The 18863-nt window shown below is 32.3% G+C and overlaps 2 protein-coding genes across 5 annotated transcripts; both read left to right on the plus strand.

Moving 5' to 3' along the window:
- The first annotated feature begins 9600 nt into the window (after window positions 1-9600).
- LOC114193945 (protein DCL homolog, chloroplastic-like) lies at window positions 9601-12986 on the plus strand. Of its 2 annotated transcripts, none has more exons than XM_028083949.2 (3): window positions 9601-9933; window positions 10019-10133; window positions 12695-12986. In XM_028083949.2, the coding sequence occupies exons 1-3, from the start codon at window positions 9671-9673 to the stop codon at window positions 12872-12874; spliced, it is 558 nt and encodes a 185-aa protein (XP_027939750.1). In that variant the 5' UTR covers window positions 9601-9670; the 3' UTR covers window positions 12875-12986. The 2 variants fall into 2 exon arrangements, with proteins under 2 accessions (XP_027939750.1, XP_027939751.1); XM_028083950.2 differs by having other exon boundaries at window positions 12750-12986.
- A 951-nt stretch (window positions 12987-13937) lies between these two features.
- LOC114193364 (protein DCL homolog, chloroplastic-like) lies at window positions 13938-18582 on the plus strand. Of its 3 annotated transcripts, XR_003606257.2 has the most exons (4): window positions 13938-14337; window positions 14432-14546; window positions 15472-15614; window positions 15711-16179. XR_003606257.2 is itself a non-coding variant. In XM_085665303.1 (3 exons), the coding sequence occupies exons 1-3, from the start codon at window positions 14075-14077 to the stop codon at window positions 15544-15546; spliced, it is 453 nt and encodes a 150-aa protein (XP_085521429.1). In that variant the 5' UTR covers window positions 13938-14074; the 3' UTR covers window positions 15547-16180. The 3 variants fall into 3 exon arrangements, 2 of the variants coding, with proteins under 2 accessions (XP_085521429.1, XP_027938928.1); XM_085665303.1 differs by having other exon boundaries at window positions 15472-16180; XM_028083127.2 differs by lacking the exons at window positions 15472-15614; window positions 15711-16179 and adding an exon at window positions 18216-18582 and having other exon boundaries at window positions 13941-14337.
- The last annotated feature ends 281 nt before the right edge of the window (window positions 18583-18863 follow it).

An 18863-nucleotide genomic window follows, 5' to 3' on the forward strand; every position in this document is an offset into this window, starting at 1 on the left:
TTATGAAATTAAGAGCATTATATGAATTTTACTAATATTAATAGTTTCAATATTAGAAGTTGACAATACAAATAACAAAAGAAGTTATAAACTATTTTATAAATATACTACTTTTTCATAGATGACATAATATTTCAAATATGTTATAAGATCAATAAGTATTAATTTTTGAAAAGAGAGATATATGTTAATGATGCAAATTATTCTTATAATATTTTAACTTTTATTTTTATTTATTTTCTTCATTATAGTAGATTGTTGTTTATTTTATTCCCAAAACGGAGGTTCGTATATTTAAATGATAATGTCACATATAAAATGTAACTTCTTTTCTCATGATGTGTGATGTCATTTTATAAAAGAAAGGTATTTAACGATAATAAAGACAAGGTAAATTCCTATAAAATAATTTTAAAATGAAAAAACTCTTTAAAAAATATTTATTGATAAATTCATGAATTTTAATATGCAATATAGATAATTCCCATTTAATAGTCACACTACCAAATAAAACATTATAATTATGATCAAGCACATCAGATAATAAGGAATAATTGTCACACACACATATATATATATATATATATATATATATATATATATATATATATATAACTGGTACACTTATCCAAAATAGCCATATAAATTTCTCCAGGCAAGTATAGGCATAAGAAAAAGGCTAAACTACACATCTCAAAACTTCACAGTATCTAACCCAAAAACTACCACGGGACATCCAGTAAAAGCATCAACTCCTGCTCAGAAGAGAGGTATCTTCCTCTGGATTTGGCTCTGCTCACACCAATCATAGGTGATCATTGCAAAGGAGAACACGCAAGGAAAAGCAAATATAAACAAGAAGGGTAAGCTAACTTGAATAAGAGAATTCATGTAGTTTAACATTAAGTATCAATCAAAACTTATCACATTTGCCATAAACAGTTAAGCTTCCATAACACAATACAAAATACATGACTCTAGACTTAATATCCGGATTATGTAAAAGACATTGGAGCTCTTGGTGGCTTGCACCTGTAACGGTTTCCAAACTCTGCAGAATCTGGACACAAGGGGTTATCACCCGACCGTTCCCAAGGTAAGTCCCCTTCGCGTCTAGGACTTGATCAAGTCCAAAGAATAGGACCTCCTGCTACTTCTCACGACATAATCCATTCAGCTCTATTTGAGCGTGAATGATTATTGGAGTTTCAGGATACCAACCAATACGGATTCCTCATGTTCTTACACACATTAACATACTCATCTGAATTTCCCTTGAAATTCCATTCAACCACAACCTCCCTTAATTCATGTTCATCCATTTCACCACACAGAATATTAACATCATTTCAAGCATATAAGAGACTACAGGTGCAAAGTTTCATCTAGACATATAACTTCATTCTTTACAACCGAACCACAAACCTCCCACCGCAGTGATCCTCGCTCAAGCTAGATAATCTAGCCTAGGCGAGAGGCCATCTCGCTTAGGCGAGTCAGTCTCGCTTAAGCGATGCTCTAACAGTGGCAAAAATAAAAACCTGGGCGAACTCTTGTTCAGGATAGGCTGATTCGCTTAGACGAGAGTGTCTCTCGCTCAAGCGACCTCAGCTCGCCTAGGCGAGGCTTCACGCTTGAACAAGGGTGGGTTTTCTGGTGTTTTCGCTTAGGCGAGAGTCACTCACTTAGACGAAAATACCAGATTACGAACCTGTTCCCACATGCAGGAGCCCAGATTCTTTACACACTAATCAATCACCCACCAATTCATGCAATTCAAACATCATTTCAACACTTAAACATGTAATTCAGACTCATCAAGCATATTTCTATGTGAATTTGAGTAAAAATGGTTAGCTTCCCTTACCTCTAGAAGTTACTAACTAGCTAGAACACTTCCAACCAAGGGCACTTCAATTGCACAACCTAATGAGCTAAAATGCAGGTTCGCAAGGTGAGAATAGGTTCCCAGTTTGGCTCAACAAGACTGGAGCTCCAAAATTTCGAATTAAAGAGAGATGGGGAAGGCTGGAATTAACTTACATGGAGGAAAAGGAATTGTAGCTGAGGGAAGAGGTCCTATTTTGGTCCCAATTTCACTTGCTGCCACAGGAAGAAAGGAGGAAATTCAGAATTTGTATTCAAGTCTCCAGGTTAGAAAGAAGTTAAAGAAACAAGAGGGAAGGGAGAATGTGCTGAAGAGAGTGAAGGAGTGTGACTTAATGTACTAGGCAATGAGAGTGGAAAAGAGTATCTAAAAAAAGGGGTTTCACAAATTACATTTTAAACCTAACTTCTTGTTTACTTATGAATGATCATCTATTATCAGTTTAAAATATTTTGTGAGATCAATCTTCTTTCAAATTTAAATTTTTTCTAAATTATCTTTAAAAGTATAATCATAATCAGTTTCATTCGATCTATTTATAATACCAAATTTAATGCGCGAAAGAACAGTCAAACAAAATACATCACGTGTTATCAAACCATAAAGTGCAAGTTTTATATTCTAATTATTCAACGTCTTCCCAACCAAATACATCTATCATAATTATGTGACATTTTATTGGAATATATAATATATTTAAGTCTTAGTTGTGTTTTTTGGGTGTTGTGTCTTGTGAACAAATAGTAATGTGTTGAATGATAATGAAAAAACTTAAAAAAAAAATCAAATTACGCATTTAGTTGCATTATTTGATTTTAGTCATATTATTTGGGTCAACTCACGAACTACAATGACAAAGGGATGAATGATAATGGACCACCAAGAAAAATCAAAGGGTGGTGTTGGAAAGAGAAATTTATTTATGGAGTTTTTAAAATAAATAATAATAAGAAAAAAATTAAAATAGTTACAGAAAAAAAATTAATTTTCTCTTTTAAAAATTCATATTAAAATTTTATTCCAAATAGACTCGTGGAATTTTCTGAGACAACCATTCACCTCTTCTTGATGTGTTATCTGATAAACACATTTCATATATTTTTCCTTTTTCTCAAAGTGACGTGTGAAAATTTATGACTTCATTCCTATATTTAAATCTTTTTCACTAACGAACTTGAGCGAGTTCAATCAATTAAAACAAAATTAATTACAATTTGTGAATAGTTATTATATTTTTAATACTCTTATCATAGATAATATATAACTAAATAATAGTTCACACATAAATTCAATTCAATTTTTTATTAGAAACAGTAATTTAGTCATTTATGTATATATGGTTAAATATTTTTTTCTCTTATCTATAAAATTTAGAATTGTCAAATCTTAAGAAATGTATGAATTTAATAATTTTAATCAAATTTTGGTAAACTTATTTATCGTTTGTCATGACAATTTTTTTAATTAATATTGAAGTAAAAAATATCAAAACGGTATAAACAATTCAAATGTTATAATAAAACACGTTTAAAATATTAAATAAATTTAACAACAGTTTGTTCAAAAGACTAAATTCATGCATTTATGAAGTTATGAGACTAAATTGAATCAAAATTTCAAAAAAAGACTAATTCTAATTTTCACTGAAAATTAAAAGAACATGTTTAATCTCACACACATATATATATATATATATATATATATATATATATATATATATATATATATATTAAGTTTTAGTTAATTTTTTTCCAAATATAATACTATCTTTTTTCTGTTTTGTTAAAACTAAAGTATTTTGATTTATTTAATTACCAACTATAACTCACTTGATGGTCCCAAAAAACTTAAATCTGTTAATTATGTTATCTCAAATATTTGTATCAAACGTATAAAACAATAAAATATGAACAGTTAATGATAGCTTATTACAAGCCACACATCAATTCTTAGTATTCACGCAATAATTAAAAAGAAAAAAAAATGTAGTAAAAGGATCTACACCCAAAAAATGTATTATTGTCATACCTAAGGCACTAAAAGAGTATAAATGTTTTTTACAAGTAGAACTCTAAATAATAATGAAAAAAGACAATTAAGACAAATACAAACGAATAAATTATAGACGATAAATATTATGTACTATCTAAGCCCCTTTTTCTGTCCCAAAAAGGTTGGGTCTGGCCTTTCGTAGGCCTAAGGCCAGCCCCTCTGTAGGACACCAATACTCTATCAGCCCCCCTCACAATCTCACTTTACCTTTTTTTTTTTTCAGAAAAATAGTTCCCTCCTATCTCTCTCTACGAAAGCAGAAGCTTTGCTAGGGCATAGAGAACTTCCCTCCTCGAGTTAGCTCAGTTGTTCTCCTCTAGTAAGTTACTCCTAGGATCTGTAGTAGCCTTTTTCCTTCTCCTTTTCTAGTTGGGTGTTTTGTTGCGTTTAAGGTTCATTCTCTTACTCTAGTTTGGGTCCTGGGGTTTTGTTTCAGTTCACCATCCTAGTCTGTAGAGTTGTTGTGCCTAAGTCGTGCTCTTTAAGTTGTTGTTCCTTTTCTTGCATTAAAAAGGTAAGGGAAGCTAGGCCTTTTCTTTTCGTAATTTTAAGTACTTGGTATATTTCTACTCTATTTCATGCTTGGGATGATTTAAAAGTGTTGTGCTTGTATATGAATGAACTGTTTGGTGGGTGTTGTCTGTTTGGGGTGCTGCATGTGTGAAATAGTGGGGGAGAACTGGTATTCTCGCCTAAACGAGCTCGTCTCGCCTAGGCGAGAATAGCAGAAGCTCTCCCTGGTGCTGCTCGAGCATCTCGCTCAGGTGACCAAAGCTTGTTTTGAGCGACGCATTGCCTCGCTCAAGCGAGAATGGCTCGCCCAAGCGAGTACTCGAGCAAAGTCAGTGTGCTCTGCTCGTGTCCTCGTCCAGGCAAGGGGTTTTTATTTTTGGGCGAATGACGATCTCGCCCAAGCGAGGGCTCGCAAAGTGCCACTATTACAGACCTCGCCCAGGCGAGAATGCCTAGCCTAAGCGAGACAGTTGTTGTAGCTTAGGCGAGGACTTCTAGCCTAGGCGAGAATGGTGCGGATTTGTGTTGTATACTCTAGTTTACTTTGTGTGTGTGGCTATTTATCTCGAATGTACATGATTATGGTGAAATTGCATGAGTTGCATGAGTTGTATGCACTAAAATTTGTATGTTAACATGAGGAAAACATGAGATTCTATTTGGTTGGTTGAGAACGTGCATGAGAATTAAATGTTGAGATAACTAGTGGTGGTTATGGTATGAGGATCATGAAATTTGTATGTGATAAGCGTAATTCCATGAGTCTCGTGGGGAGATCTCATGGTGGCGCGTAGTGTATATATTACGATATGGATTCAAGTAAGGATCGCATCCCGAAACTTGAATGCGTCAGTGAGTCTCAAGTAGAGCAAACTGACCCAAGTGGTGAGAGTGGCGGGAGGCCTTAGTCTTTGGCAGGATAATGGCCTTAGATGCTTGAAGGTTAACCTTGTGTGTGGTAGGGTGAAACCCATTGGCAATGGCTCTGCAGAGCAGTAGAGGCTACCACAAGTGCAAGCGTCTAGTGAATCCGATCTTAGTATATGTATCCGGATAATTGAGTCATAGTGTCATGCTTGTCTGCTATACCATGATTCTCCGTGCTCACTGTGTTGCATGCTTGAACTGTTTAAGTATTCGTTTGCTATACTATGTTAACTTTAAATTACACTAGCTTACCCTTTCTTTTCGTGTGTGTTCTTGCCTTGATTTTTTTCCTTTTGCAATGATCACCTTATGGTGGGAGCAGATGGAAAGAATTCTGGAGGTGGATCTGATGGTGGTAGCAGGGCTGCGTAGTTGGGACCAGTTATCTGTAGCAAAGCAGTTTTTATGGCTATAATGCCCTTCTTTTTGTAATTCCTTACTCTAGGAGCGACCCTTTTGCAAACTTTTAAACTTCCTTTGTGTTTGTTTATAGCATGGTGGTATGCTTAAGTTACTTTCGAAGTATATTTTTGGATAACTGTAACAATTACGTTTCTTATGTTCTATGTTCATTTGATTGCTCCTCGTTATTATAATCATGTAATGTTTTATTGAGTAGATCATTCTATTTAAATGGGATGTCACATACTAGATATTGTGCTCTTCATAAAATGATAATGATTTATAGCGATTAAATAATAATTTTACACATTGACTTCAAATTATGAAAGAATTTGTCTATTAATTTTATTTATTTTCATGAAGAAAATAATTTGATCCAAACAATATTTAAATATCAATCTTAACAAAAACTTTATAAACATATTTACATGATTTTGTTCCAAAACTACATTCAAAATCTTAATCTCCCTAGACTTAACAACGTATTTAATAAAGTGTACTGTAGTACTAACATATCTTTTTTCTCTCATGATATATTTGATTATCAACAAAAACACTTTAATTATCATGTTATGAGTATCCAAATTTCAACCTAAACTAATTAAAAAATAAAAAAAAATCATAAAGCAAAAAAAACTTACTCTATAAAAAAAATTAGAATAAGTTATAAAATATTATTATTCTATTACCTTCTTAATGATGTTATCTGATAAAAAAAACATTTTGTAAATCAACTTTAAAATCTTAAAAAGAAAACTAAAGAAGATTTATTAAAAAATTAATAATAATACATTTCTAAACTAAACCGTTAAATAATTAAAATTTTAATTTATCTTAAAAGTATAAATTAGAATTTTAACTCTTACATTATTTAGAGAAATATCTTTACGAAACTTAAAATGTTCCTATAGTAAATAACACCAGTAATATATTTATTGCACTTCGTCTAATTCTCATCCGAATAATCTTGGTAAAAAGAATTTGCAACAGTCTCTCTCTATATTTATAATTAATTAATTAATTAATTATAACAGTTGTCTTAAATAAGATTTAAAAAAAAAATGCTCAGTAACATCGTTTTAATATTTTTTAACTCCTTATTTGTTTCGATCGTATTATCTTATCTCTATTTCTAAATTAAATTTTAATTAAAATATCAATAGTTAAAAAATATTATGATATTGGAATATAAATTTCTTACCCAATATTTAAAATAGTATTTACATGCTAAAAATATACTTATCTGTTGCAGATTTTAATCATAATAGTTTATATGCTTTTGAAAGTATTTATTTATTATAATTATAATTATAGTTATACAAACAAAACCTTAATCGTTGCATTGCAAAGACAAACATACTAGTTAAAAAAGTTAAAAGAGCCATATTAATAAATGAAAGTGATAAAAAAAATATACAGAAAGTGTTATGAAATTAAGATTGGAGACTTTAAATAATCATACGCGACCAAACACGTTTTTTCTATTTAAAATATAAGAGAACATTTTACAAATTGAATTGAAGAGACGAAAATAGTATAACTTATATATAATGCCACGAATTGAAAATTAAGAAATATAGACAAACTCGGATTATTGTAACTATATTATATATCACTTAATTTAGCACAAACAATTTAGGTGAACTATAAAATAATAAACATGGGTCCACTTTTTTAAAAAATAAATAAATGGATTGTTCAATATTAACGATTTTTTTTTTGTTTCCATTTGAGATAATTTAATCGATGAATATGCCAAATTAGGAGGTTGGTCCATTAGATATCTTTGATCTCTAACTAACAAATTTCATCTTTGAAACTAAGACCATAAATAGACATAAAATATTAGCAATTATGTGAAAGGGCACAAATACACAACTAACATTTGAACGACAATCTAACTAAATCAAATTATAAATTCTCAAGGTTTTAATTATTTATGATTTTAATTAGATCAATTTGCACTAAAAAAATTCAACTTGATCGATTTAGATGATTAAAATAAATTAAACTATAATATAAACATACATGCATGCATGTAACTTTCATGTAAATATAATTGTTAATAGCTCACCAGATATTTACACTCTTAGAAATCAAAACTTTAATAGATTTCAAGATCATTAAGTGGTTGTTAAGGGATATGTAATTTCATTTTAAATTCTTATTAAAGAAAGCAAACTTTTCTTTTAAAAGTTCAAGTAAACTAAAAAAAAAGGTTAAAGTAAGCAATTGTTTCACAAACCAGTGAAAAATGTAAAGAAAATTTTTATTATTTAAAAGTTATATATACCACAAAATATATTATTTTTTTATAAATTTATAAAGTCTTTTTTCATCTTTTATCCTAATATCGTATATAAATTGGAATGTGAGAGAATATAAAACAATTTTATTTTTATGAATTCAGTCAAGATTTCTTTTATCTTCAAATTTCAAGTTTTCTTATTTTTTATTTTACTTGTATATGTTTGCCTGATTGCATAAAAATCTGACCCAACTATATAAACATATGTTAATACTAGTCTAGTTTCCTAGCTACATGTTGGATTGTCAATGAGACTTTTAACCTTTAATTTTTTTAGGAAAAACATTGATTGTGTTTAATAGTTACATAGAAGAGTGTATATTCATTTTATTTTCGTAAGATGTAATATTTATATATTTCTAAAAAACAATCATATGATATTTTAAATATTTTTTCATGTTATAGACAAGGGTAATTAGGATCAGATAATACTCATATACAAGCAAAAGTGATTGTGTTTCAAATAATATTGAATCACTTAGTCATAATTGACTACTTTGCAATTATTACTAAATGGTTAGTGCACTCCAAATAATACTTGAGTTTTTGACCGATATTAGTTGCGTGTCCAAACAATATTTTTGTTATTTTAGTTAATAATGAACCAAAATTAAACAATAATCACTTATACATACTTGCACCATTAGTCTACTTAGTGGAAATTCAATCAATTTGATTTATAATTGAATGTTGTATAGTAATTTTAAATGAACTAGTTAAAATCATCACAAATTTTAATATTTTATTTTTCTAATCCTCTTACATTATATTTTTTTTTAAAATGACTCTTAAACTTAAAATTATGTTCGATAGTCTTTATCAGATGTAATTTCTTCAAAAGAATACTTAATATTGTATATGTTCAAAAGAATACTTAATATTGTATATGTTAAGTATGAATTTCATCTATTTATATTAATCGCACAAATATTTGTGAAAATTTGTAAGAAATTTCAATTCACACTCCATTGCCCTATTGTTGTATATTTGACTTGTTTCTAAGATAAAAACTCAAACCTTTATATTTCAAAATAAAAAATGTAGAGAAATAATTTTTAATTTGCATGGAGAGAGAAGTTGTATTACTTCTTTACTCTGAAAAGTGTTGTGCTATAACACTATTAACTTTTTAATAAACGAGTTGATGATCGATTTTTATATAATTAAAAATCTCTAAATTGAGAATTTGATTATTCGTTTTTTTTACCCAACTTATTTGCGATACTTTTTAGTACGGATTATTTTGGAAAAAAAATAGGAACTTATTTTGGCTTATTCAATAATCTCAAGATGCAATATATAAAAAAGTTATTATATTTTAAATAATGATTTTAAGTTCAAAGCTTATTCCAGACATAACTATCGAGGAAGAAAAGTGTTCCACCTACAATAATCTTTTTCAAAATAAACAAGATTATCATGTATAAAAGAAATACGTGTACAGTGTAAAAAATAATAATTGATTTTTATAACACAATATTAGCATAAAATAATGTTTGAAGAACCTGTACAAGTTTTCGGTACATTTTCATTGCACATCGAATTTGAGCTTGACTCACGCAAACACTGACATCACAGTAATGGCCGCTAGGCATTTTCTGCTTCACCGCCTTCGGCTCCATAGCTTCCAAGGCTTCACGGTGGCGCCGCCTCAGGGCCACCGTCTGTGGTGCAGCGCCACCTCATCACCGGAAGAAGCTACCGAGAACGCATCAGGCGGGACCCACACCGGCTGCTCCGACGTCGAGGTGGATTATCCTAAAGGGTGCGTCAAAGAAGAGAAGATTGTGAGCGACATTGCCCCGGTCATTCAGCTGGCCAAACATATTATCTTCTCACCGAGGTATTTTGAGATTCAATCAATTCATTGGTGATAGTTTCGGATGTTGTGTGTGCACAGTGAAGCGATGTCGTTTATATCTTTGTAGGTACAAGAATGGAGAGCCATTGTCTATGGAGGATGAAAGAGCCGTAGCAAAGAATCTTCTTATTTATCATCCGGATTATGAAGATAAAATCGGGAGTGGTTTGTACGCCATTACGGTAAGTGAAGTGAATAATATGCATGATTAATTTCACCTTGAGAAACCAACTTATCTTATGCAGCTTCTCTGAACTATATTTCAGCTATCAAAATGGTTTGTTTTGAGAGTTTGGCAAATTTAATAAAAACTGATTCTTGCAATTTCTTTTGCTTGAGAGTCAAGCTTCCTTCTCTTAGTGCGTGTGTTTTTGTATATATAATGTGTTCTAGATTTCAATGAATTAATAATGTTATTTTAACCATTACAGTATGAAACTATAAAGTTAGTCATTTAACATTCTATGAATGATAGCAAAAATGTCACTGTACTTTACTTTATTCCCGCTGAAACTTTTTTGAATAACTTCCTTCTTTCTATCAATTGCTTCATATGTGTTGCATATTTAATTATCAACAAGCATAAGAACATGCGCATAGGCTCCATGGCCTTAAGGACGTAAATAACACCATTTTAGAAGATAAACTTAAGTATAGTGTCAATTATCCTTTTACCCTTTCGGTCATTTGCTCTTGTAGTCTTGAACCACTCATTTGAAGTAGAGATCTACCTACAGTTTCTCCAATGCCATTATGTGATGTCAAATCAAGGTTATCTCTGGTAGTTTTATACTGCACAAAATACTGAAGCAGAAGTGCTCCATGGAGCTGTTCCCTTCAGAACTCTAAACAAACAAAAGAAGATAAAATAGAAAATGAGCAATAAAACATGACAGAGACCTGTGCTGCAACTAAGATCATGTGTGCTACACCAAAATAAAAGTCAAGGTGACAACTCAAAGCACATGCAAGACTGAGAACTAAGGAAATGAAACTGAAAATGCCCTGCTGAACATGAAACACATTGTGTTGAGTACACAGCAATTGGGCGAAGAGCTTAACTGGAAAATGTCTCGTTTGACTGGAACTGTACTAGAGAGCAGTGAGTTGAAGGGCTTTCAAAAGATATATCGCCACCTGCTATTGGAAATCGCCACATGGATTGGTGATTTGCCGGTGATATGACAGAAAGCTCAAGATTGGTATAATATTTCAAAATCACCTCTTTTTTAGAAATAGTTTGTAATTCTGATCCAGTTTGATCAGTCAACCCCAATTTCATATATTACCGTTCACTTCTACCAAGCAGGCTAATAGAGACACCAGTTTAGTTCTTAAAACCCATCTCATGGTTTCAAAATATCCTTACCATTCCCTACTTCACAACAGTAAAATGCCCTCGAGTACATCAACTAAACCTTTCAATTAACCTGTTCTCTACATTGATTTCCCATGAAAATCATCATCTTATATTGCTGTCAGACTCAATTTTTTGATTGCTTGTCAAAGTCAATCTCTTGAAAATGGATCAGCTTTAACTGCTTTAAAATTATAATTTAGCCATTCTTTTTATTTCGTTCAACTTTTTGGCCTTTCGCTAACTCCCACGTTTCTAACATGTTTTCAGTGTTGACGATGAAAACAGATTGAAAGATCCAAGAAATAGTTTGTAATTAGTAGTCTTGATTAAGCTACAATCGGATATAATGAACAAAGATTTTCTGTAAATCCTGACTGTTCAGTTTCTTAATGTAAAACAATTTGGTAACCTATGTCAAAGGGCTGTTCACGTGTTTGCTCCTTTACGCATGGGCTCAAACTACAAATATGCAAAATGGTAGTTGTTTCATTTTGTTTTTGATCTTGTGTTGATACAAGGACTATGCATGTAGTTTCTAAGTTATATACTTTTAAGTTTTTGTAGTCAGATAAATCTTCAAAATGACGTTCAAATGATATTTTTGCGTAAAACTTCTTAGGTTCAATTGTGACATTAATTTCCCTGTAGAACCAGTGAAATCAAGTATCTGATGTCAGATGTAATCAACTTGATGCCCTTTTTGAGTTGTGGCATTGTGCCACCTCATTTTTTGGTAACCATAGTCAACAAAAGAGATCCACACATCATAAAGGATTGTTTTGTTATAAATGACAGTGTACACCACCCTCAAACTGACTGGATACTTGATTCAATCAAGTAGATGACTGTAGTAAATAAAACCTGAAAGAAGACATAAAACACTTGAGTGATTGTTGAGGAGTTTGGGTGTAATTAAGCTGAGAGGTTAACACTTAGAAATTGAGTATCATCTACTCATATAGAGAGGAATTTGAATGCATTGTCTTCTTTGATGTAATGCATTTTAAAGGAACACTTATTTTTTATTACCATCTAGACTATCACTGCAATCAGAAAAAATGTACTAGAATATTGTGCAGCTGACAACATTAGGTGTAGATAAGTATTATGCTGGAAGCTTATGAATCTTTAGTTAGCTGAACTAAATTTATACAAGTATAATCTCCAATGCCTTTGTTGGTTTGTTAGTATTGTTAGTTTGCGTTTCAAAAGTATTTCATTTTAATTGTAAGCGTGTGTGTTTCAAATGCATTTCCCAACGAATATTAACATCATTGGTACCGAGACCAGGAAACTTCACCTGCTATTATTTATTTATTTACTGGCTATATTATTTCTCATAGTTGGCAGTAAGTGCAGCCTGTGTGACTTATTTTCTTGTAGGTTGATAAGCATCCCCTTTATCTAATTTCGAGGTGCCTTTTTGTGGAAAGAATAGATGGTAGCAGGATCGACTTCTCCTATCGGGTGTGCCTTAAGGAATACATTGAAAAAAAGTACCAAACAAGTGCAGATAGGTTTGTTAGTAAAAAGTCTCTTAAAGGATGGACAGTAATGTATTAGAATTTGTGTTGTTATGATTTATCTTTTAAATCTTCACCATGAATGTGGACTCAATTCTCTGGCAACGAATGAAACTATGAAGTAAAGAAGAGAGCTACCACATTAACTCACATTTGAACTGTTACCACTTCACGTTGTGCAGATGAGGCTTGGGATGTTCGACTAGACCTTTTTGTTGACTAAGGTTACAAAACACAAATTTACAAAATTTCGGGAAAATGAGTCGGAATTGGAAAGCCTACAATTTTACCTATTCTTGAGAGTCCAAATAATACTTGGATTTTAGTGAACAGTGGTTGCGTATCTAAACGATACTCATATTGTTTTAGTTAGTTTACTTAGTAGACTCTCAATCAAATTAATTGGTATATATTTTCAAACAAACTGTTAAAAATCATCATGAGTATATATTTTCTCCTAATCCTTTTACATTTCATGCTATTTAATTGTAACTAACAAAAGAATGAGATTTGCGAAAGCAAGTTTGTGAAAGTTTTTATTTTTAAGTACGACAGTTAAACTTAAAATTATGTTTTTTTTTTTTTTTTTTTTTGTGAAGCGCAATCTCTTAAGGAAACTACTTAATATTGTATCGGATAAGCATAAGTTTCATCTATTTATGTTAAGCAGACAAATATTTGTGATTTTTTTTTTTAAATTTCAGTACACAAAATTCAATGTTGTATATTTGATTTGTTCCTAAGATAAAAACTTTATATTTCAAAATAAAGTGTAGAGAAATTGTATGAGGGAGAAGATGGATTACTCGACTATTTGAAAAATGTTGTGCTATAACAATATTAACTTTTTAATAAATGAGTTGATGATTGATTTTTATATAATTAAATTTTCTAAATAGAGAATTTGAATATACGCTTTTTCGCAACTTATTTGTGAAAAAGTTATTATTTCTTGAATAATGATTTTAAGTTCACAGTTTCTTCCACACATGACTATATTAAATCCATTAAATATTGAGAAAGAAAAATGTCCCTACCACAATAATCTTATTCAAAGTAAACAACATATTTTATAACATAATATTAACATAAAATAATTCTTATTGGGCTTGAAGAGCCTGTGTACAAGTCGATTGCACAATCAGACGAGCCCTCCAAAATCCCAAACTAGGGAACAAAACTTCCTCTTCGCTGAACATCGAATTTGAGCTTGACTCACGCGAACTCTGACACCACAGCAATGGCCGCTAGGAATTTTCTGCTTCACCGCCTTCGGATCAATAGCTTCCAAGGCTTCACGGTGGCGCCGCCTCAGGGCCACCGTCTGTGGTGCAGTGCCACCTCATCTCCTGAAGAAGCTACCGAGAACGCATCAGGCGGGACCCACACCGGCGGTTCCGACGTCGAGCTGGATGATACAGAATGGAGGGACAAAGAAGAGAAGATTGTGAGAGACATTGAACCGATCGTTAAGCTAACCAGACATATTCTCTTCTCACCAAGGTATTTTGAGATTCATTCAATTCATTAGTGTTAAGATTACGAGTTTCGGATGTTGTGTGTGAACCGTGAAACGACATCGTTTATGTCTTTGCAGGTACAAGAATGGGGAGCTATTGTCTATGGAGGATGAAAGAGCCATAGCAGAAAACGTTCTTATTTATCATCCAGATTATGAAGATAAAATCGGAAGTGGTTTGTGCGGCATTATGGTAGGTGAAGTGAATAATATGCATGATTAATTTGATGTATAGTTTCTTATTCTTTGTCTTAATAATGTTATTTGAAGTGAATCACATGCATGATTATTTTAATGTTTAGTATATATTTATGCATGATACCGGTTCGTTGCTTTACCTTGACATGTTTATATCAATGTGACTTGTGATTGAATTTCTCCTGAATTACGTGAACTCTAACCAACTAACTGTTTGTAAAAGGGTTTTAGTAAAACGTCCTCAACCGTAATGTCATGGGTTTTTGTACTCTTCATATAGCTAATATTGTGACCGTAGAGTTACAAGTTTATGCCACTAAAGCTGAAGGTAACTAAATACTCAAATTTAGTTACAAGTTTGTCTTTAGCAGAGTCTTCATCTCCAAGATCTTCCAAATCTTTTAATTCATAGTCACTTCATGGCTACTAAATTTCAAGATTTCTCCTCCTCCTTCTCCTCTTCAATTCTTTATTCATCTATAGTTTACGTCCCTTTCTTTGCCCCTAGAGTTTGAAGACGTGAAAGGAGATGCCACCTTCAATATTTTTCTGCTAAGTGTATCTCAAAAGGCTCACCAGTCCTTATTACATTGGCAAAAACACCCCAAGTATCACCTTGAAAAACCAACTTATCTTCATCAGCTTCTCTTAACTTGATTTCCACTGTCAAAATGTTTTTTGAGAGCTTGGTTAATTTAATAAAGACTGATTCTTGCAACTTTTGTTGCTTAAGATTCAAGTCTCCTTCTCTTGGTGCGTGTGTTTTGGTGTATATAATGTGTTCTAGATTTCCATGAATTAATAAGGTTATTTTAACAATCACAGTATGAAACTATAAAATTAGTCATTTAACATTCCATGAACGATAGCAAACATGTCTCCATACTTTACTTTATTTCCGCTGAAAGTTTATTGAACAGGTTCTTTCTTCCGGTCAATTGCTTCGAATGTGTTGTCAATTGCTTCGAATGTGCTGCATATTCCTGGCCTTCTAATTATCAACAATCATAAGAACATGCGCAAGGGCTATGGCCTTAGGAAGTAAATAACACCATTTCAAAAGGTAGACTTAAATATAGGGTCGATTACCCTTTTACCCTTATGTTCATTTGCTCTTGTAGACTTGAACCACTCATTTGAAGTAGACGTCTATCTACAGTTTCTCCAATGCCATTATGTGAAGTCAAATCAAGGTTATCACTGGTAGTTTTACCACTGCACAAAATACTGAAGCGTAAGTGCTCCATGGGGCTGTTCCCTTTGGCTGAGCGGATGGTATTATGACTTGTAGTGACCAATGAGAAGTTAAGCCTTCTGAACTCTAAACACACAAAATAGAAAATGAGCAACAAAACAGAACAGAGACCTGACCTGCAGCTATGACGATTTGTGCTCCACCAAAATAAAAGTCAAGGAACAACTCGACGGACATGCAAGATTCAGAACTCATGAAATGAAAACTGAAAACGCCCTGCAGAACATTAAACATATTGTGTTCAGTACAGAGCAATTGGGTGAAGAACTTAACTGGAAAATGCCTCGCTTGGATGGAACTGTACTAGAGAACAGTGAGTTGAAGGGCATTTAAATGATATATTGCCATCTGGTATTGGAAATCGCTACATGGATTGGTGATTTCCTGGTGATATGGCAGAAAGCTCCAGATTGGTATAACATTTCAAAATGACCCTATTTTTTGAAATAATTTATAATTCTGCACCGGTTTGATAAGTCAACACCAGTTTCATATATTACTGTTTACTTCTACTAGACAGGCTAATAGAAACACCAGTCTAGTTCTTAAAACCCATCTCATGGTTTCAAACTACCCTTACCCATTCCCTACTTCAAAACAGGAAAATTCCCTCAAGTACATCAACTAAACCTTTCAATTAACCTATTCTCTACATTGATTTCCCATGAAAATCATCAGACTCAGTTTTTTTATTGCTTGTGAAAGTCAATCTCTTGAAATGATGGAGCTGCTTTAAAATTATAATTAAGCCATTCGTTTGATTTTGTTCAAGTTTTTGGCTTTTGCTAACTCCCAAGTTTCTAAAATGTGTGCAGTGTTTACCATGAAAACAGATTGGAAGATCCAAGAAATAGTTTGTTTGTAATTAGTAGTCTTGATTGAGCTACAAACATGATATAATCAAAAAAGATTTTCTGTAAAATCCATGACTGTTCAGTCTTTTAATGTAAAAGAATTTGGTAACCTGTGTCAAAGGGTTGTTTCATTTTGTTTTTGATCTGTATGCACGTAGTTTCTGAGTTAATACTATCTACTTTTAAGTTTAGGTAATAAGGTACATCTTCAAAATGACTCTTAGGTTAAATTGTGACATTAATTTCCCTGTAGGTTTCAAACCAGAGAAATCAGGTATCAGACCTTAAACAACTTGAGACTCTTTTTGAGGATGTGGCATTGTGCTACCTCATTTTTCTGTAACCAAAGTAAAAAAAAAAAAAAAAGATCTACACGTCATAAAGGATTGCTTTGTTATAAATGGCAGTGTACGCCACCCTCAAACTGACTGGATACGTGATTTAATCTATTATATGACTTTAGCAAATAAAACCTGAGAGAAGACATGAAACACTTGAGTGATATTTGAGTATTTTGGGTGTAATTAAGCTGAAATGGTAACACTTAGAAATTGATTATCATCTCTACCCATATAGATAATTTGAGTGCATTGGTTCTCACCAATTCCCACTCGCTTCCCGAAACAGCAGTAGCCACGTTTCCTTCCTTGATGTAATGCATTTTAAAGGAACACTTATTTTCTATTACCATCTATGTTATCACTGCAATCAGAAAATATGTACTAGAATATTGCAGCTGATAACATTAGGGTGCATAAGTATTGCGCTGGAAGGCGCTGGAAGCTTATGAATCTTTAGTTAGCTCAGCTAGATTTATACCCTTTTAATCTCCAATGCCTTTGTTGGTTTGTTAATACAATTTGTTGAACAGATAAAATCTGCGCTAATTGGTAGGATGACATGGGAACATAAACACCCTAGCTTTGACGATACTCAAAATTTGTCTCCCAAGTGCCAACTTTCAAGGAATACTGGACCTCCGAAAACAATGTTATTTTACTCTTCGTTGCATGACTTCGAATATAGATATTTGATAGGCTAATACATGAAAGAAATGGAGTCGGATGATTTTTTTAGAGTAAATTAGATGACAGCATCTCACCCTCTAAGATTATTTTAGAATTACACTTCCACCACTTAGTTTTTCATCATTACAATGGTCTCCCCTACTGAGGCTTACCAGGAGATGTAAGTAATAATTTTAAAAAACGTAAAGCAGTTCTTGTGTAATGTGAAAATGGGTGACAATGTATGTTTTTAAAACAAAAAATAAAAAAGGTTTGTGTAGAATTTTAAAAAGACGGAGGTTTTGATGTAATCTGAGAAAACCTCAACGAGTTCTATTTTAATTGTGAGCTTGTGCGTTTCAAAAGCATTTTCATTTTAATTGTAAGCTTGTGTATTTCAAATGCATTTCCTATTAAACAGAGATTGACATGATTGGTACCGGGACTAGTAAACTTCACCTGCATTGCTATTATTTATTTATTTACTAGCTATATTCTTTCTCAAAGTTGGCAGTAAGTGCAGCCTTTATGACTTTATTTTCTTGTAGGTTGATCAGCATCCTCTATATCTATTTCCAAGGTGCCTTTTTGTGGTAAGAACTGACTGTAGCTGGATCGACTTCTCATATCGGGTGTGCCTTGAAGAATACATTAAAAATAAGTACCAAATAAGTGCAGAAAGGTTTGTTAATAAAAGGTTTCTTAAAGATCTTACTAAACGATGGGGTATTTGATATGGAGGTATTGGAACTTAAATTTGTGAAGTAAATGGTAGAAGATGACAATTGACTGGGATGTGTAGCTTATTTCTGAAGGGAGCGTAGAAAATTATTGAAGCTAGCTTGCAGAACATTTTTCTTTGTAAAATTTCATGATTAGGTAACTCGCAGACAGTAAGGAATAATGTTTTGTGGATTGGCTGCCTTAGTATAGTTACAGTTAGGATTCAGCCTCGTCTTACATCATCTCTTAAAAGGGGTTATCGGTACAATCTAACTACTAAATCAGGTGAATTCATTAACAAATAATGCGATTCCCATAATTGTGAATTTCAATCAATTTTAACAATACCCAGTAATGTGTTAGGAATCGTGTTCTTACGATTTATGTTTTAAATGTTTCTCTGCATTTACATGGACTGCTGCACTGCTGAGATGTTTGGAGGATATGAATGTGGACTCAATTCTCTGGCTACG

The sequence above is a fragment of the Vigna unguiculata genome, chromosome 8, assembly GCF_037176805.1.
Source record: "Vigna unguiculata cultivar grain cowpea cultivar isolate G323 ecotype 2 chromosome 8, ASM3717680v1, whole genome shotgun sequence".
In the NCBI taxonomy this organism is placed as follows: Eukaryota; Viridiplantae; Streptophyta; class Magnoliopsida; order Fabales; family Fabaceae; genus Vigna; species Vigna unguiculata.